The sequence below is a fragment of the Triticum urartu genome, chromosome 7A (genome assembly GCF_056163025.1).
Source record: "Triticum urartu cultivar PI428250 chromosome 7A, HENAU_Tu73, whole genome shotgun sequence".
Taxonomy (NCBI): Eukaryota; Viridiplantae; Streptophyta; class Magnoliopsida; order Poales; family Poaceae; genus Triticum; species Triticum urartu.
The window spans coordinates 76,488,763-76,508,849 of NC_141879.1; the positions used below are offsets into that span (position 1 = coordinate 76,488,763).

The 20,087-nt window shown below is 44.0% G+C and overlaps 2 protein-coding genes and 1 pseudogene across 6 annotated transcripts; 1 reads left to right on the forward strand and 2 right to left on the reverse strand.

Annotated features, from left to right (window-relative positions):
• Positions 1-4,921: 4,921 nt before the first annotated feature.
• LOC147957950 (uncharacterized) lies at positions 4,922-7,550 on the reverse strand. The gene has a single exon (XM_087535554.1). The coding sequence runs from the start codon at positions 7,548-7,550 to the stop codon at positions 5,031-5,033; it is 2,520 nt and encodes an 839-aa protein (XP_087391680.1). The 3' UTR covers positions 4,922-5,030.
• Positions 7,551-8,381: 831 nt separating this feature from the next.
• LOC147957951 (O-fucosyltransferase 23 pseudogene) lies at positions 8,382-11,367 on the forward strand (annotated as a pseudogene). 2 transcript variants are annotated; one of them, XR_015609645.1, is made up of 3 exons: positions 8,382-8,774; positions 9,425-9,474; positions 9,535-11,367. The product of XR_015609645.1 is annotated as an O-fucosyltransferase 23 pseudogene, transcript variant X1 (transcript). The 2 variants fall into 2 exon arrangements; XR_015609646.1 differs by lacking the exon at positions 9,425-9,474 and having other exon boundaries at positions 8,383-8,774.
• A 141-nt stretch (positions 11,368-11,508) lies between these two features.
• Positions 11,509-19,191, reverse strand: LOC125525433 (putative disease resistance protein RGA3). Of its 3 annotated transcripts, XR_015609644.1 has the most exons (5): positions 18,622-19,191; positions 18,368-18,436; positions 12,837-17,346; positions 12,199-12,286; positions 11,509-12,001 (listed from the first exon to the last, which is right to left on the reverse strand). XR_015609644.1 is itself a non-coding variant. In XM_048690445.2 (3 exons), exons 1-3 carry the CDS (start codon positions 19,099-19,101, stop codon positions 13,219-13,221), a joined length of 4,677 nt encoding a protein of 1,558 aa, XP_048546402.2. In that variant the 5' UTR covers positions 19,102-19,191; the 3' UTR covers positions 12,293-13,218. The 3 variants fall into 3 exon arrangements, 1 of the variants encoding a protein (XP_048546402.2); XR_015609643.1 differs by having other exon boundaries at positions 11,509-12,286; XM_048690445.2 differs by lacking the exons at positions 11,509-12,001; positions 12,199-12,286 and having other exon boundaries at positions 12,293-17,346.
• Between the last annotated feature and the right edge of the window lie 896 nt (positions 19,192-20,087).

Sequence of the window (20,087 nt, forward strand, 5' to 3'; positions counted from 1 at the left end):
TTCAAAGGCCCATCCACACACACATTCTTTCAAATGTGTTGATAATGATCATCATCCTCAAGTCATAGTGTCTGGTGTTCATGATAGTGACTATGACGGCCTGTCCAACCTGGAGATTCTTGCCAACTAGGAAGTCTTCCACCCCATTGAGATTAAGACAATGCAACTGTCTGTGTCCGCTATGTACGCACAGGTGGAGATGGAGCCCGTTCATGTAAGGCATACTCCAGCATAGACTACTTCATCAGCCTCGATGCCACAACTCAGAGCTAGCCTCTTAGGCCATTTCTGAAAACACACACACACACTCGCAAGCATATCATACGGATCTAAAAACAAATCCCTACACTGTGATAAATGAGCATGTCATGTGCAATTATCAAAAAAGCATACACTTCAATTCACATATATCATCAAATTCTACACTAAACATATCAATTAGATCGATACTACACTAAACATATCAATCAGATCGATTCTACACTAAGCATATTAATGTTGGAAATATCCCCTAGAGGATATAATATTTGTATTATTTGTTTCCACGTTTATGATTAAGAGTTTATATTTTATGCTATAAGTACTATTATTCTTGAATATGATTCGGAGAAAAACTCATAAGCACGTGGAATAATAAATGGTAAAACCTGATTCTTAGTCTTGCCTCTAAGAGACTAGTTCAAGTGTTGTATGATGATCATGTTTTCCTGATCATGGGTATTTGGTTAAGTGCAACGATAATTCCAAACAACATTGAGAGTATGATGTTAGAAGAACGATCATATTGAATTGACCCAACTTGTTTGTTATACTCTGAGATGTTCTCGCCAAAAGTCTAATAGATATAACACAAAGAGTTCATGTATGCTTTAGTTCCTTAGACCATGAGAGTATCACAGTCACTTCATACTAGACAATAGACTTTGGGGTTGCTCAAACATCATTTGTAACACGGTGATCATAACCACAACTTTTAGGTTCATCCAAAAGTGTGACATGGGCTTAGATAGCTCAAGAGTTGGATTTGTTCCTTTGACGATCGAGAGATATTCTTAGGGCCCTCTCGGTGTGACGGCATCCATCATCGTCTAGCTAGTCATAGGTGACTAAGTCACATGGATGCTGGAACATGTCAATGAGAAAGAGGAATAAAACCGGTAACGAGGAGACCGATATAATGAGCATGAGAATGACTCAAGTGGATACCGTATATCTCACCTCGAATTTTGTAAAATATCGCAAAGCAAAAGGAATGGCCTATGATTGATACGTCTCCATCGTATCTATAATTTTTGATTGTTTCATGCCAATATTATACAACTTTCACATATTTTTGGCAACTTTTTATATGATTTATTGGACTAACCTATTGATCCAGTGCCCAGTGTCAGTTCATGTTTTTTGCATGTTTTTTGTTTCACAGAAAATCAATATCAAATGAAGTACAAACGCGATAAAAATTTATGGAGAATTATTTTGGAATATATGTGATTTTGGGACTTGGAATCAACGCAAACGGAGGCCCACAATGCCCAGGAGACACCAGGGCGCGCCCCAGGCTCCAGGCGCGTGGTGGTGGGTTGTGCTCACCTCGTACGTCAGTTGGGGCTCTACTTCGTGCGCAAGGAAGCTTATATCCAGAAAAAAAATGTGTTAAAATCTCAGCGCAATCGGAATAACGAATCTCCGGAAATATAAGAAACGGTTTTACGCCAGATCTGGGGAACGCGAAACAGAAGAGAACAGAGAGGGAGATCCAATCTCGGAGGGGCTCCCGCCCCTCCGCTGCCATGGAGGCCATGGACCAGAGAGGGAACTCTCCTCCCATCTAGGGGGGGGGCAAGGAAGAAGAAGATGGAGGGGGGCTCTCTCGTCCTCTCTCCCGGTGGCGCCGGAACGCCGCCGGGGCTAGGATCGTGACGGCGATCTACATCAACAATCTTGCTACCGTCAACACCAACTCTCTCTCCCTCTATGCAGCGGTGTAACACCTCTTCCCCCCACTGTAATCTCTACTTAAACATGGTGCTCAACTCCATATATTATTTCCCAATGATATTTGGCTATCCTATGATGTTTGAGCAGATCTGTTTTGTCATGTGGGTTAATCGTGATCTTGGTTGGTATGATTGTATATTTTATTTATGGTGCTGTCCTACGGTGCCCTCCATCTCGTGCAAATGTGAGGGGTCCCTGCTGTAGGGTGTTGCAATACGTTCATGATTTTCTTATGGTGGGTTGCGAGAGTGACAGAAGCTTAAACCCGAGTAGGTGAGTTGTTGCGTATGAGATAAAGAGAACTTGATATTAATGCTATGGTTGGGTTTCACGACCTTAATGATCTTTAGTAGTTGCGGATGCTTGCTAGGGGTCCAATCATAAGTGCATATGATCCAAGTAGAGAAATTATGTTAGCTCATGCCTCTCCCTCATATAGAATTGCAAGAATGATTACCGGTACTTGTTATCGATTGTTTAGGGACAAATGACTTTCTTGTTGACAAAAGCTATCCACTTTTATTACCTTGCAATTTATTCGTAGTTTTATTCTGGCAAAGTACTCGTAGTTTTATTCTTGCAAAGTAGTTTCATACTTGTTTTAGGTAAAGCAAACATCAAGTGTGCATAGAGTTGTATGGGTGGTCGATAGAATTTGAGGGGATATTTGTTCTACCTTTAGCTCCTGTTGGGTTCGACACTCTTATTTATCGAAGAAGGCTACAAACGATCCCCTATACTTGTGGGTTATCAAGACCTTTTCTGGCGCCGTTCCCGGGAAGCAATAGCGTGGGGTGAATATTCTCGGGTGTGTGTGTGTGCTTGTTTGCTTTATCACTAAGTAGTTTTTATTTTCTATTCTAACTTGTTCTCTATCTTTAGCTATGGATATGGAACATGAAATACCCAAAAAAATTAGTTCTACTTGCTACTCATGAAGATGGGGGACCTCCTAAAACCCTTGATGCTCATTATGTGAAAAATATTATGCACTACTTTGATAATCCTGAGAAAACCACATTTAACTTGATAGTGGGAGTAATGTTGGATCAACGTGAATACTTTAGGGATTATTGCTTGACACAAAAAGGGAAACTCTTATGGGATCAAATTCATATGTTGCATTGGTATGCTCGGAAACTATGCTTGAGATATGATTATACTTGTTGCTCTAGGATGAAGGCTCCACACCTTTCCTTTTCATGCAAATTTAATGATAATGAAACCTTGGCTTCTTATGCCAATGGTATATATGATTACTATGACGTGAAATGAATAGAAGAATTTGTTGCTTTTAATGATTTATATGATTCATTGCCAATCGAACCCTAGAAAAGGGGATTAATGTGGCATGCACAAAACCTAGGAAAAGGGGATCAAGGAACCAAATCAAATCATTGCAAATTGGGGGCACGCGGAAAGGAGAAGAGTGAAATACCCATGGATTTTGTGGTGATGTGCCGACACCCTGTGCATCGTAGCAGCTAGCAGCCTAGCACCATCGGAGGCACACTAGTGACTCTAGCCTCCCAATTGTTGTTATCTTGATCTGGTGGCCAAGAAGGCCACCGCCACTGTCGCATGTCGCATCCTCATCCTTCTCTTGCATCTTCCCCATCAAACAACAACCATATTTTTTTGCTGTAACTAAAACTGATCAAAGAAAAAGATGTTGTTTTATAGCATGTAAAAAAAATTGTATATAATAATTTTACATAGCAGAATCAAAAGGCTAGCCAGACCTTGCAGATTTGAGCCATGTCTATACATAGGAGAAAGGAAGATGATCCAGGGAGTTGCTATAACGTTTTGGAAGGCATCGGTCGTAATGAGCACTTGGGAAACCAGCACGAGTCTGTGTAAACAAATAATTAGGTAACTGCAATGATGTGGTTTACTCATTACTACTCCATATGTCAAACATATGCAAATTTCTTTAACAGCCTGCTGAATCACATGGTAGCTGAACAATGATAATACTTTATATCATTGTGATAATGTCGATCACATCATCAGGATATCTGTAAGTCTTTACAACTATGAATACATTTAATAAGTAGTGGTCTGCACGGAATAACGTACATTGAGGACATCTAAGTTTGCAGCGAGGTGAATAAGGTGGTGCAGCAGATCATTGACTAAGATGAAAAGCAGAGGCCATAGGGGACACCCTTACCGGAGGCTCTTTATGTGGTCAAAAGGCATACCTGGGTAACCATTAAGGAGGACGCAAGATGAAAAGTGCCAAGAGACCGACAAATCCAGTTCCGCCATCGCTAACCAAAGCCAATATGGTCCATCAACGCCAGCAGGTAGGCCCAATTGACGGAGAGATGTCAAGTTAATTGCACATGTCGTGTGCCTAGGCTTCGATAAAGTTCTAGCTCTGCCACCACTGCATATGACATCATATGATATCCAATCAACAAATTATTGGACTACTTTATAAATTGCTCTTGTTGCCGATGGAATCCAAACAAAGCATTTCAATGGTTGATTGAAATTCACCTTGGAGTTCTAATCATTTGATCTGCTCCAATTTCTGGAGTAGTAAGAATAGGATAATGTTATTCAACGAACGCTCGCTGGGGGTGCATGACAAAATGAATGTTTTCACGGCAACTTATTTGTTAGGAGCATGCCAGTTCTTTCAAGCAAACACGACAATTTTCACACAAAATCCTTGGCTTGCCAGAAGTTGTCATGTGTCTGTGAAGGAATTGCCACATGCTTTCGAAGAAATTGCGATACAAAATGTTTGCAGTTGTCATGTCTCACAGCGAACGTCCGTCTGCTGTTGGGGTCCTAAGAGTACACTGTATATGGGCAGTGGCGGCGCCAGGAAATGAAGCCTGGGTATTCATCCAAATTTTTTTTGCTCTAAATGTAGTATATGAACCAAACAACACAACACTAGCAATATATGAACAAAACAACACTAGCATAACGGCAATAGCAATATTTCAATGTATCAGACCATAACGACATGAATACATAAGTACCTTTTGATTGATAAAGTGATGATATCCTTCTTACAATATAACTTTGCGGTCGCCTTTTTGGAAGAGATTGATGACATCTTCATCCTTCACTTGATTGAAAAATTCTCTCTCAACAAATGTAACCAAACAATTGTTCAAATATTCATCACCCATTTTGTTCCTTAGCTTATTCTTCACATGGCTCATTGAAGAGAACACCCTTTCAACACTAGCAGTAGCTACTGGCAGAATCAATACCAACTTAAGAAGCTTGTAAACAATATGATATTGTTCATGCTTGTTTGTCTCAACAAGCATAACTGAAAGCTGACACAGATTTTTCAGGTTTTGAAACCTTTCATCTCTACGCACATTAATAACATACATGTTTAGTTGCCATGGAAGTCTTGCTAGTTCATCACTTGTAAAATCAGAAGCATAAAACTTTGTAGCAAGCCTAACCAACTTATCTTGGTCATAAGCAGCAAATAGATGAAGTGGACAGAATGCTGCCATGCAAGAAAGTAGCTCCGTGTTTACCTCATCAAATCTGCCATTCAGCTCACTGATTTGCCTATCAATGACACCCACAAACATATCAACCTTGAAGCGGTGGTAATTGATCACACCATTACATAAACCCCTTCTAGGCCGGCCAACGGGAAAGTAAGGACCCTCCATATCAACAACTTTGATCTTATGCTTTGTACAAAAAGATGTGACCTTTGTGAGAAAATCATCCCATCCAGCATCGGTCCTCAAAGCCTCCAAGTAATACTTTGTGTCACCAACAAGCTCAATAGCATGAACAATATCTTCGTCTTGCTTTTGCAAAGCTCTACACAACTCATCTGTGTATCCAAATATTTCTTGCATCAAGTGTGCCATGAAAACAAACTCAAATGATCGAAATATTGTCTCTATGGATAGAGCCGCTTGTGCCTCCGCACCATGGTACTCGTCTCCAATCTTGCGAAGGACTCGTCGTAGTGCACCATACATAGAGATGACATGGTTCACAGTTTTGAAGTGAGAGCCCCAACGTGTATCACATGGCCTTCCCAAACCCATTTCCTGATTCAGCCCACTCCCTGTTTCTACTTCTTCCAATTCCAATGCATTAATGAGTTCTTCAGCCTGAGCTATCCGAAGCATTCTCATCTTTTTACAAGACATGCCAAGAGCATTTAACAAGTGTGCAAGCTGCTGAAAGAACCAAGTACAATCACCACTCTCCTTAGCAACAGCAACAAGAGTTAACTGTAGTTGATGGGCAAAACAATGAACATAGTAGGCAGAAGGGGACTCATCCATAATCAGTTTTTTCAGGCCATTAGCATTACCTCTCATGTTACTAGCTCCATCATATCCTTGCCCACGAACCATTGCAAAGGTTAAATTGTAGTCCATAAGCATTTTCTGAATTGCAGCTTTTAGTGTCTGAGAGGTAGTATCTTCAACATGAGCAAGACCAAGAAAACTTACAACCGCCCTTCCTTCCTTATCAACATAACGCAAGCAAACAGCCAACTGTTCATTCTGATACACATCACTAGACTCGTCTGCAAGTATTGCAAAATGACCACCATCAAGTTCTTCAATGACTAGTTTAGTAGTCTCTTGTGCACAACATTTTATCACCTCTTGTTGTATATCATGGTGAGTCATCTTGCAGTTCCGTGGAGCATTCTTGAGAACAACCCTGTCAACCTCTTCAAAATTTCCTGCTAGCCAATTTAGAAGCTCAAGGAAATTTCCTTTATTTAGTGAGTCTTCACTTTCATCATGTCCTCTAAATGCCAAGCCTTGGCGCAACAGAAATCTCACACACTTGAGTGTCCATGTCAAACGTTGTTTATACAAAGCCTTGTATTGTGAGGTGTTGGAAGCAACAGACTCCCGAATTGATGTTTGTGGTGTAGTGAACATATCATACTTCTCTTGAGCTTCAGCGTGAGCACTACTTACATCACCAACATGCCTTGTCAATCTTGCTTTCATGTTCCAGTTTCTAAACCCACCCTTAACAAATGAATCTCCATCGGGGCTTTTTGTTTTATCCTTGAACAAATAGCAAACAAAGCAGAAAGCAGCCTCTTTGTTCACACTATACTCAAGCCACTTGTAATCCTTAAACCAAGAAGGACAAAAGCGACGTTGTAATCCACTTATGTCTCTGTACTCAAAATTATGTTTGTTTGGTTGACATGCCCCCAACTCGATGTATCTCCTTCTAACTTTATCCTGGTCATTGACATTGTACCTAGAGATGGGGATCCGTTTCCCGGGATCTGACTCAAGTGCGTCCAAATCTACTTCAAATTGAACTTCATCATTTGCTTCATCATCTTCTATAATTGGGGCTAGGGAGCCACTCTCAGGTTCTGTGTGACTATCATCCGGTTCATGTGCTTGCACTAGTGCCAGTTGCAGATTGCTCTCAACATCAGGAGGAATGCTACTGCTCTCAACTTCAACATCAGGAGGATTTGGTGTAGATGTTGAAGTTCTTTTATTTGCCTTTGAAGCTCTTTCCCACAATGCAACAATGCTAACACCCTTCTTCTTCATCTATAATACAAGATCAGAAAAAGATAGATTAGCAATCTACCAAAATATACACTCTAAAAATTGTAGGTTAACAATTAAAATATCAAAATTTCAATCTAGCAACCTGGTCGTTCCACCAAACTAGATGTACTAGCAGTAATATGTACTAGGAAGAAGCAAGCAACCTGCTCTGCTGGTCGCTCCAGCAAACTACATTAAAATAGTAAAACCGCAGTCTAGCAAACTAGTGACCAGATACTAAATTAGGAACTGGCTGGCCTTAAGAACGATTGCAGATTTGCTATTTGTCTGGATACTAAACGCCAGCAAACTAGTACTAGTAATCATTTTAATCTGGCTAGGGGCTGGCCTTCTTACTTCTTAGGGGAAGAGATCAAGAGAACTAGAGAGAGAAGACATGGACAAGGAGAATAGAACCTGGACGCTCGTCGGACGCCGGCCGCCGGCGGCTCCGCTTGCCGTTGCTCGCCGCCGCCGCTGCAGGAGGCGCTAGGTTAAGTTGGGGAACGAACGACCGAGTGGGGACTGGGGAATGGATTCGGGTCGAGGTCAAACGAATCAGCGAAACGAGGTGCCGAGGTGGTCAGCGTGTTGGACTCGCTGTGTGGGCTGCAATACTGGTGGGCTCTGGGTTGTAGGCTTGTGGGTCGCCGAATAATACATATAATAAAAATTTTGGGCCAAATCTTTGGTATTCACATGAATACACGTGAATACCCCTGCCGCCGCCACTGTATATGGGTCCTAAGAATATACTGTATATTAAGAATAAAATAAAGGAATGGGAATTTCCTTCCACTGGCAAACTGGGCCAGGAGTTATCGCACGTGAACCGCTTCGTGCACATTCTCCCCCCTTGACCGACCTGCTCCCCGTTTTCCCCCTCCCAGATTTCTTTCTTCGCTCCTCCCCCGTGGTGAGCTCGCCGTGATCTGCCTCCGGCGACCGGAATAGCGTCGAGCGGCCGCTTCCCTTCTCCTCCTACCCACCCCTCTGCACCAGATCAAGCCACTCGCTCGAGCTGGATCGGGCCTTCCGGGGGAGGAACGGCGGCCTTGGAGAGAGGGCTGGGGTGGGCGCCTGCGGCGGCGAAGGGGGAGCCGTGCCCTTGCCGGCTGCAGCGAAGATTGGGAGTGGAGGTGGGGCAAAGCAGTGGGTTCATGCGAGGCCCGGCCGAGGGCGGCCAGTTGGAGCTTTTCCCTATGAAAGATCTGCTCAGATTAGGTATGGACGACACGGCTCAGCTTCTGTGTTCTTGTTTTTTTTTTCTTTCTATAGCTGCTGCAGGTTCTGCCAGATCTAAATCTATAGTCAGACTAGTGATTGCTTGCCCTCGCTCTTGGAGCTGCTATGTTTTGCAAAGCCATTTGTTATTTGCTCAGGTGTATTTTTTCTCCTGCAAAAGTCAAGATTCATTTTTTGTGAGTAGTGACCAGTGAGCATGATTTTGTTTACATTCATTTTTAGTTTTAGTGAATGGCTCCAGTATGTCAGGCTAGCATGCTGACATCCATATGAAATGATGAAATTTATAAATTGGACTTGGATGTACAAAAGCTGCTGGCTTAGGTGGTGTTAGGATAGTTAAACTCATTACACTGAACATGTATGAGTATAACCTTGCTGTTTATGCTTGCTTTACTAGTGGTCGCCGCCGACATATCTGGCATTCTGTAAACCGATGTAAAATGACTCTAGGTGATTTCCTTCGAGCTATGGTTAATTAGTTAATCTTTACTCTTAAGACAGTTCATCTATGAGCAAATACAATCAACAGAGGTTGTATGTAGTCACTTGGTAGATTTTGAAATTGCATGTGAAGTGTGGCAGCATAATAACCTTGAGTTGTGTCTTTGTTTTCCATTTCATTTCAGTTGCAGCCTCTCTGGCGGAGCGTACAGTAAACTGTTACTGGGTTCAAGAAGTATGCTTATACTAGTAACTGAATGCCCTGAGCTTGAAATCTAATTTACTCGTTTCCCAGGAAGAACTGGTGCAGACATCCAAGCGTGTTTGGTTATTGAACCCATTAGGTTGCAGCGCAGTTTGTACTTCAGCAACAAAATGAAGCGGAATTGTTGATCATGTGCCACTGGTGTTGGAATGAGATAACTTGCACCATTGGGTGATAAAATCATAAATGACCTTTTGGGACGGGAAGGAATCAAAGAACTGTATCAATGAACTTCCTACTAGACCTTAAGCATCTCAAGCACATTAGCTTGCCGACGAGGCCTGTCATTTGCAAATGCCTTCTAGTAGTGATTGGTCTTATTGTATTGAGAGCGATTGTCTCCCCTTTTCTCGCCATTAATTTGTCTGAGAAGAGTTTTTATGAGCCATCAACCCTTGACCTGTTTCCTGGAGTTAGGAAAGACAAGTTTGTTGAGGTCCCACAGATTATATGGGGATTGAACAATCAGAAGATCGCATTTGCCAGGGCATGCTTGACTGCCAAATTCCTGAATCGGTCTCTGCTCATGCCAAGTCTGAGTGCTTCACTTTTTTACAAAGAGGTTGACTTGCTGCAGCCTATTCCTTTCGACAAGGTGTTTGACTTCACCAAATTCAATGCACGCTGTCATGGGTTTGCAAGGCTAGCTCGGTACTCCGAGGTTTCGAATCATACTGAGCCCTATAAACTACAAAAGGGAAGTGGTAGGAGGTGGACAGTGGAGAGAGACTTGGATCAGCTGCAACAGTCCAAAACGGGTGAAGCCGATGGCTATCAAGTAATTCATGTCACTGGGAAACATCCGTTTCTGTGGCCTGACCATTGGCCAGTGAAAAACTATGCCAAGGTCTTCGATTGCCTTGCCTTAGCTCCTGATATAGAAGCTGAAGTAGTCAAGGTCATATCCAAGATTAAAGATGCAGGGGAAAAAGCAAGACACGAGGCTGCTATTTCCCATAAAAAGAAGAGTATAGATGATGGTTCGTTAAATCTGCCTGTGCAGTACATTGCTGTTCACATGAGAATAGAGAAGGACTGGATGATCCACTGCAAGAAGTGGGAGAAGCGGTCTAACTTGAAGGAAATCTGCAGCAGCAAAGGAGAGATCATTCATAAGGTCTCACAGATCACTGATCTACGCCGGCCGGTTGTGGTTTATCTTGCTGTAGCCGACAGCCTTCTAGAAGATGATTCTGTCACCAGTGGCTGGAGAGTGGGTATGATTGCCTATGAGAAGAAGAAACTCGGAGTTACTGACATATACGAGAGGCAGCCTTACCTTCTAAAGTCTGCCATCGACTTTGAGGTGTGCGCGAGAGCAGATGTGTTTGTTGGCAATAGCTTCTCAACATTTTCCAACCTCGTAGTTTTATCTAGAACAGAAAGGCTGTATAAGCTGGGGGTGGAAAGCTCATGTGGCGAGGATGTTGGGCTGTCGTCATATGCATACAATGTTATTGGAGATGACGGCGGGCCTCAGAGATGGATGACAGATATGTTGGACACAAGCCTTCAGCGCATAAGCTATGGAACAAATAACATCTCCTGCCACTGACAGTTGGTTGACCCACATAACATCTGACTGAAACACAATCGCACACAGGAAGGTGATTTTTTAGCCGAATACTGTCTAGAAATGAGCTTGTCGATGGTACTTTCCATGCTAGAATCTGGGCGGCCACACTAATGAAATGAGTTTGGCCAAGAGCTCTCTGTATTTTGCGAGTGTGTACAAAAGTTGTTTCCTGAGCAGTATTTTTTTTTTAGTTTGCAGAGTTAGACTTGTGTGACATTTTATATGGTTCATTGGGAGCAACTTGCTTCACATTATTAGTAACTTAGACGCTGCATGCCACTTTCACATGAACATGTGTATGAGGTGCATTTCGCTTATGTTGTTCCAACATATGAAAACTCTCGATTCTGCAGCACTTTGTAATTTCCTTAAGAAAGATTCTTGTTTGGATGTGCTTTTTCGTGGCAAGTGGAGTCACAAACATCATACTATGTCAACACCTGTTGAGCAAAACAAGTTTTTTAGTGGGTGAAGTTCCAAGCTCATGGGATTAACACCTTAGCAAGGAGCACAAGTGGACAGTGGTTTCTGTGCACACATCTGATTCACCCAACAAGGCTACAGGTAGCACACTTCATTTCTGTTAATATATACAGGAAAAAACAGTACAGTTGATTCAATCAAGATAAATAGCAGCAGCATGATGAACACATGGTGGTGTTGGATCTGCCTGACAAGGCAATTAGCAGCATAATAATCCTTTTAATGAGCATGGGCAATCCTCTCTCTAGCCTGGAAGCGTCATTCCCAACCCGGAGAAGTTGATGTGCTTTTGGTGAGAAATCCTGAGAGTAAACCACCCAGCTATCTGAACCTGCGTAATGCAATACGGGCTGTGACGAGACGCGGCCCCCAGGATCTGGATCGCGCGAGGAAGGGATTGAGGAGTAGGTGAGGATTTTGGCTTGGAGAGGAAGAAGGCTGTGAGAACACAACAGAGAAACAGGGTGAGATTTCAGAACAATTCACTGATCCTGGCCCCACACTCTTACAAGGCCCACGGCCCACACAACTCTCAGTCCACCGTAGTCACCAGACTCGCAGGTGTGACACCAGCTATCACATATGAGGACCCTAAAAGAAAAGGCTATCACATATGAGGCAAAAAATTTGTCAACCTGGTGTTTGCACTTTAATATCACGGTCTCCTCCTTCGGCTTTTGATCCTAGCGTTCAATTACTCCAACTGAGCCAGCTTGGATTCCCCTGTCAGTATTAAAGATTGCATAGCAAAATGGCTTAGTTGCATTTCTACCACAAATAAACTCTTCTACTCCCTCAGTCCCGTAATATATGATGTTATTACAACCAATATAACTCATATATCGGTTGTAATAACATCATATATTATGGGACGGAGGGAGTAGTTAGGAATGGTCCGGAACAGGCTGGTGGAGGATAAATATATCAAAATAAGACTTGGTCGATGTTTCTGGCACAATAGTTTCCTTTGTTTCTACAGTGGCCAACACAAATAGGAAAGGAAATTTGTTGTTCACTCTGTCCAAAAATGCAAGGCATATATTGGTTCGTTAAGACAAGCCTTTGACCAGCAATTACTTTCTTAACATGTGGCTCATGTGGCATGAAGTTGATGTCATACATTCGTATTAAAAAAATTCATGATTGTGACTTGTGTACGTAAACGACATATACGGACAGAGTAAATGTTAGCCAATGACTTGAATCAAAAGAGGCTTTATATTTATCTCATAATGAAACAGCTTATGGTATGTGGTGGAAAAGGATATCTCACATGGAAGCTCTCGAGGCCCAAACACCATAAAGGGCTGCTGTGCCACACCACATCCAGGCACTTAGGCCCTGTTTGCTTCGGCTGTGGATTTCTAAAAGCAGCTGTGAAAAATCTGTTGTGGAAAAACAGCTGTGGAAAATCTGATGTGAAAAAGATGTAGGTTATTTGGCAAACCAGCTGATACAGCTTTTTCAGATTTTGGCCCGCAGCAAAATCAGATTTTGGAAAGCACGTCTTGGGCTGCTTTCGCTTTTGGTTCAGATTTTGGCAGCGGATTTCTGGAATCGGATTCTGCTGGGTTCGTCCTTTGGTTCAGATTCTGCTGCGCGGCAGCGGAATCCGTCGACAAAAGCTGAACCAAACAGGGCCTTACTAAGTGGATTTATTCATATGCGGTTCCGTCAACCCATAGATGCAACCTTCGAGCTTGATAATTTTCTATGCACGACGCATTTAGCTCTTTACTGCAGCCTTTCAGATCCATGTCCTTCAGCGAAGCCGGGAGACCCCCCACGGGCAAGGAAGTGATACGCTCACAATTGACAAGAGTAAATCTTTCCAGTGATGCAAGGGACTGGAATTCAGCCGGCAGTGACCTGAGATGCTTAAAGTTGTTGAGTTCAAGATGTCTCAAGGAGGTGAGAAGTAGAAGCGCTTTCTCATGGTCATCCGTCAATACGCCCACCGTACGGGCTCCATCAATGGTCAGTGTCTTCAGAGAAGTTAACTGGCAGCATATGGGCATACATAGGACACTAATGTCATCAATATCAAGCACCTGAAGTGTTCCCATGAAGTAGCTGTCCTCGCTCTCAACTTCCGCTGCTGCTGAAATCCATGACCTTATGAAGCCTGGAGAGTTCTCAACTCTCAACTCCTTCAGACCGACAAGGGATTTAATACCTTCAAAAGAAGCCATTGTAGCACAGCCTTCGATGCGTAGTTTCTGCAGTGCTGTACATGTGTGCAGGTCAAGACATGCCAAATTTGGATTCTTCTCTATACTCACTGTTGTCAGGGTGCTAAGCGATGCTCTGAGTGATAGTAGCGCTTCACTACCGTGGATGCTCAAATGCCGCAACGTTTTACATGATTGCAAACCTTCAATTGACGATAGCAATTTACATCCTTCAATCTTGAGGTCTTGTAATGCGGTGCAAGAATCCAGGTTGACGCTTGTCAAAGACGAACATCGCAAGACTTGTAATTCAACAAGGCAAGAGAGTTGTGAAAACTGCAGACAGCTGTCCTCGATGTCAGTCACAATGAGTTTTACTAGAGAAGGTGGAGGGACTTTAGATGCTCTTCCTGAAACCATAGTGGATAGGGGAGTAGGACAATTTTCAATGATGACTTCCCTGAGAGAGACAAATCTTCCAAAGCCCTTCCGGTTTGAAAAATGCATCGCCGCAATTACACTACTACCCTCTGGGAAGGTGATCTGCAACCTCTCAAGACTCGGCAAACAATTGGAAGCAATGTGCCACGAGCCTTCTGGCATTTGGCTGTGTTCATCTGTAAACAGCCCTACAGGTAAGGACGTTACCTCTTCACAGTTAGTTATGACAAGTTTCTTGAGTGATGGAAGGTTCAGCAGGAGTTGCGACAGATGTTGCTCCGTAATATTGCAGGAATGAAACTCGAGTTCTTCAACTGATGGTGGCAGAATGAACTCAACATTATTAGAAAACAGTTTGCTGCACACTATCATTTTGAACCTTTTCAACGATGTCAAGTGTTGCAAGCCCTCCCATGGCAGGTATGTCAGATGTGGATACGTTGTGATTTCAAGCTCCACCAAATTTTTTAGTTTGTCAAACCCGAACAAACTTTCCTCTATTCTCAGAACAGGTTGAGAATGACTTCCTACGATTTGCATGCGGAGCGCATTTGATGGGCCTAATCGTAGTTGAAATTCCTGGCAAGATGGTTGCAACCACAAATCTACATGCTTTAGAGAATCCATGCGCAGAAGCTGAGGGATGTTAGTGTGTCTGAAGCAAAAGTACATATGAACGACAAGCCGGTGAAGACTAGTAAACTGGAAGTCTTGCAGTACCGGCAAGGGAAACTCTACCAATCGATCACAATTCTCAACTTCGAGAACCTGTAGACTCTCAGATAACTGTTCCTCGTTCAAAACTGCGCAGCGCCTCAAACATGGCAAGTAGTATAATACCAGAATCTCCAAACGACCAATCACGATTTCACGAACACGAGGCATATGACGCAAATCTAGCTCTTGGAGCAGAGGCAAGTGCTTGGGTTCTGGAATTGTGCACCATTTTTTGCAGTTATCCAGATGGAGTGACCGCAATGAGGTGAGATGAATATTGTTGCTGAGCCATGACGGTGAAGGATATCTGTATGCTTCGATTTTAAGATTTACAAGGCCAGCATGTGGCTGGAGATCCTCGAGGATAGAACAGTTACTTGAAAAACCAACGTTTTGCCCATTCACACCACTCCATGATAGGTGCAGAGTAGTGAGGTGGACCTTGTCACATATCCTTGCTTCCGCAGCCTCCTCTTGGCTTCCTACATCTTTAAGATTGCAAATTCTAATTGATTCTCTGAGTTGATTCAATCTTTTGAGTTGTATTATGCTGAACTCACTTGCCTTTCGAACACAAAATGTCTTGAGCTCTTGAAGGGAAACCATCTTCCCAACACCGGCTATTTTTGCATGCAACTCATCTCTGGCAATAAAATGGCGCAACTTACCAAGCTTGTTCATGCCTCTCGGTAAAACTGTGCTATCTCCCCAGTTCTTCATTATATCCAGGACTTGCAGATGAGATAGGCTACATATTGCCTCTGGCAGTTCTAACCTTGGTCCCTTATAAAAGCAGCTCAACTCCAGATAGCGAAGATTGACAAATGCTGAGATGTTTACTATCACTAAATCTAAATCAAAGACTGCCATCTCCAATGTCAACACACGAACCGAGTTCACCTCACTGAATTCTTGACGAATTGTGTTTCCAATAGCCAAGTCAAGCGGTCCAAATAGCATAAATGTGCTTAATTTACTTTGTTTCAATTTGCCGAATGAATTGGCAAACTCTTGCACAAAAGGCTCATTAAGAAGCACCGTTCCATCTACTTGAGACGTGTACTCCCTTGCTGTGATTACACTGACATGACGAACAAGCCAGGGTGCTTCTTTATGCTCACTGTTCTCTATAGTGTACGTGTCGTCCGACGAAACTTTCTGTGCCAAATCATGAATGAGATCATGCATGATGTGTAAGTCTCCAAATTCAAATTCCTTTTGGAAAAATCCCCACTCGACTAGATCATGGAAGAACTGACCTCCAACTTCCTCCAGCCGTACATCAGTGGAAGATACCAAATCCTGGGCTATCCAAATATTGACCAGACGTTTTTTCTCATACCTATGATACTTGGGGAACAAAGAACAGTACGAGAAGCACTGCTGGAGGTGCTCTGGCAAATATTTGTAGCTGATCATCAAGGCCGGCATGATATCATAGTCATCAGTTCTGTGCTTCCATTCATTATTATCCAGAATAGTTGCCCAGAAATCAGGATTATGATCCCTTCTCAATACTTTGCCCAGACTTTTTGCTGCTAAAGGATTGCCTTTTAATTTGACAAGTATCTCCTTCCCAATTTTCTGCAGTTTTGGAGGTACTTTGTAGTTCTCATTTCCAAAAACGCATTCCGTAAACAAATGCCAAAAGTCATCTGGATCTAAACCCTCCAGATTAATTTTAGCATTCGCTCTCATGAATTTCTCAACAGAAGGCTTCCGAGTTGTGACAAGTATCTTGTTTCCCTTGACTCCATTGGACTGTAGTGGAGTTAACAGATCATCCCATTTTTCCTTTTGGCTGTCCTCCCAGATGTCATCCAGAATAAGAAGCACCCTTTTTGACTTCACTTCAGATTCCAGAGTCCTCTGGAGGTCCTTCAAACTCTTGATGTCTTCATGCTTGTTCCCAGTCAAGGACTCCAACATTTTGCGTATAATCTTAGCTTGGTCAAAGTGAGCAGACACATAAACCCACAGTCGTACAGGAAAATGCTTTGAGACAGCCGAATCATTGAATACCACATTGGCCAGAGTAGTCTTCCCAACACCTCCATAACCGATGATACAAAGGATGGAGAGGTCTTGCCCAGCAGATTCATCACTTGTTAACTTTCTTATTATCCGATCCTGGTCCTCGTCCCTACCATAAACTTTGGGTTCAGTGAGGAAAGACGACGTCTCTCGAAGATTGGTTCCTATGCTCTGATTTTTCTGCACAATACGGGAAAGGTCATCCAGTTTTGCTGGCACAAGAGCCTCGAGCAGAATCTTGGCCATTTTGCAGCATGCCTGAATGTGTTCATTTATCTCACGTGAAATGCCAAGACGAGGTTCCAGGCTAGTGTTGCTAGCAGGGACCGTAGAGTTGGCAACATAGGGCAGAATCTGAAGAGCGGCTGAAGATGAATCTTCTGTGCAAAAAGCACAATCTTCTCCAGTATCTTGACCAACCTGAGATGCAACATCATTGGAGAGGTCAGTTCGCTCTCCAGGTAAGTAAAGTACAGTGTCATTCATTTGGTTTGTATTACCAGGCTGAGTAAACCAAGGCAAATTCTTTTTCGAAACCATGAAACCAAGATAAATTCTCACATCTACATATATATCCAGTACAAAAAAAAACAAGTTAAGGTTTGACGCGGACTATCTTGGCATTCAATCTAACATATGGACTCAAGAATTAAGTTCATCAGTATGGTGACATGCGCGTTTGCAGCTAGATTTAGATTTTTTTAATGTATTATATGTTTTCAACATATTTGGTTCCATGGCAACAACCTATTGTTCCCACTATAGCCTAAATCATAAATGAACGTCTAGTGGAAACAAAACTGCGCTTTGATAGAAGTATTTCATTCAGTGCATATGCGGCTTGCCTTGAAAGATCATGACTCATATACATATCTCCATCTTTCTCTCGATCCACTTCCCGTCCCTCGGTCATCTCCCACCATCTTTTGAGATTTTGTTATGAGAAATTAAAAATTAACATTGATAGCTCATCTGAACCAAATTCTCTTTATCAACCTGCCTACTTGTTGGTTGTATTGTAGTGGTGTTTTTCTATTGGTATAATAAATTCATGTCTCTAATACTTCCATAATGTACCATTTAACTATCGATAGTGTCTGTATCTAATATTGCCAAAACATTTGCACTCACATCATCATATATTTTTATGTTATCCATGCTACTTTGTATATTTACTTGCAGATTTTTAACACAAGTAAAATGTCTAATTACGTAACTTGATTTGCTGCTTACAACTTTTTGCTAAAATATTTTCTCTTTTTTTTTACTGTCATGCTCATGTCGTTTTGCCTGTTTTGGCTCAAAGAGCTTACGAAAGCTTGTGCACCAAGCGCCGATATGGTGCAATGAGCTCACTATGACTCCCTTCCCTAAATTTCTGTTTCCCTCCCAAATACTCCGTAGTTACCAGGCAAGCTGTAGAGGAATGGGAGCGGCTAACCTGAAACACCTCGGCCGACTCCGTGTTCTCCAGAATCAGGCGGCTCTGGGATCCATCCACCCGACTATCCTGCACGACACCCAAAGACAAATAGAAGATTTAATAGGCTATAATTCCATAAATCAGTCACCGGAACCTATCCCATTCCAAACAAACAAACAAACAAACAAAAGGGATTTCTCCCCCCATGAGGATTTCTTGCCCAATTAAACAAATGGCTGCATCCACGCTGAAGAAATTGAAGAAACACTGACCTTCTCATGGTCATCATCCTCGTGCCCCTCTTGCTCAAGCTCTTCCTGGATGCGGTAGTGCTCCAGCTCGCCCACGAGGTCGCCCGCGCGGGAGGCCATCTGACGGAATTTCTTGAGAGACCGGGCCAACTCCACGTTTTCGATCTGCTTGCCCTCGGCCTCAGCGAGCACCAACTTGAAGACTTCCTGGGCGGTGTGAAGCTGCCGGACCTTACCCTCGATCCCCCCGCCGGACGACCACGGCTGCAGCTCGCTCACGAGGGCGTCGGCGCGTGAAGCCACATCGCGGCCTTCCTCCTCGAGAAGCCGCCGGAGTTGCACGATCTTGATTCCATTCCCCTCGGCCTCAGTGGGCACCGACTTCGCGTCTCCCAGGGCAGTGCTAAGCTGCTCCACCTCACCCTCGATGCCCCCTCCAGACGCCCGCGGCTGCAGCTCACGTCCGCCGCCGCCGCCCGCAACGAGCGTCGCCGTGTCCATCCTGCAGACTTGCCGAGTGAACAGGAGAAGAGGAAATGGCCGATGAACGCTGCTGGGCTGAGCCGTGCGCGGATTGCTTTGTGGCCGTCTACACGTTTGATGTACTACCTGTACCAAAATATAGAACGATTTTGTAGTTCAATTTAAACTAGTACAAAAACGTCATATGTTTTGGTAGGGAGGGAGTACTCTCATAAGAGCATCTACAACCAGACCCCTCAAACCCGTCTCAAACGTTTGGGCAGGCCGTCTGGTCACGATTTTTTAACTCAGACGGGCCTCTCAAATGGCCCTTAAACGTCCGGGTTGACAGGCACCCTCTATGTCCAGCCCAAACATGGAGCGGATATGGGAGCGCCCGGGTACGCCCACCACGTCACATAAAATCCTCTCCATCCGCTCGCCGGACCAAACCCCATATCGACAAATGTCATTATTGTTACGCCGACCACCAGGCCGTGAGGCTTTCCCAGGGGCACTCCCCTCCCGTCCACTCCCCTCCACCATCCAAACTCGTCTCCGGCTCCTTCCGGTCCACTCCGACATGGCGGGCAGCGGATCCGAGTCCTTCACCTCCAGATCCGTCGACCCCGAGCTCATCCCGCGCGGCCCTGAGGAGGAGATGGCCGTCCGGCTTGCACTCCACCGCGCCCGGGAGGAGGCCCGAGGATGGCTCTGCTCGGACTCCATCTGACGGGAATCAATTGCTTCCGCCCAAATGGGACATGGATCCGACGCTAAGCCGGCCATAGCTGCCTCGCCGGAGGCCGTGCGGTCCGTCTGGCGTCCAAACGCGCTGGCGGACGCGCAACCCCTCCGATGGTGGGCCGAGCATCGGGACGCACCATGGGCCTCGTCCGACGAGGCCACGGCACGGTGTGCCCGCCGTGCAAGGCACCGGGCACGGGAGGCGACGACGGATGTCGGCGAGGCAGAGTCGCATTCTCCGGCGCCCCGTATGGCGCATCAGTCCGGGTGCCGCAACC

Excerpts from the sequence above, each read along its gene's own strand:
- LOC125525433 (XM_048690445.2), bottom strand. The coding sequence starts at position 19,101 with ATGGACACGGCGACGCTCGTTGCGGGCGGCGGCGGCGGACGTGAGCTG. Across the intron at positions 18,437-18,621 it reads AGGATGATGACCATGAGAAG|GATAGTCGGGTGGATGGATC; the intron begins GTCAGTGTTTCT and ends GGTGTCGTGCAG. Across the intron at positions 17,347-18,367 it reads AGTCGGCCGAGGTGTTTCAG|GTTGGTCAAGATACTGGAGA; the intron begins GTTAGCCGCTCC and ends GTTGCATCTCAG.
- LOC147957950 (XM_087535554.1), bottom strand. The coding sequence starts at position 7,550 with ATGAAGAAGAAGGGTGTTAGCATTGTTGCATTGTGGGAAAGAGCTTCA.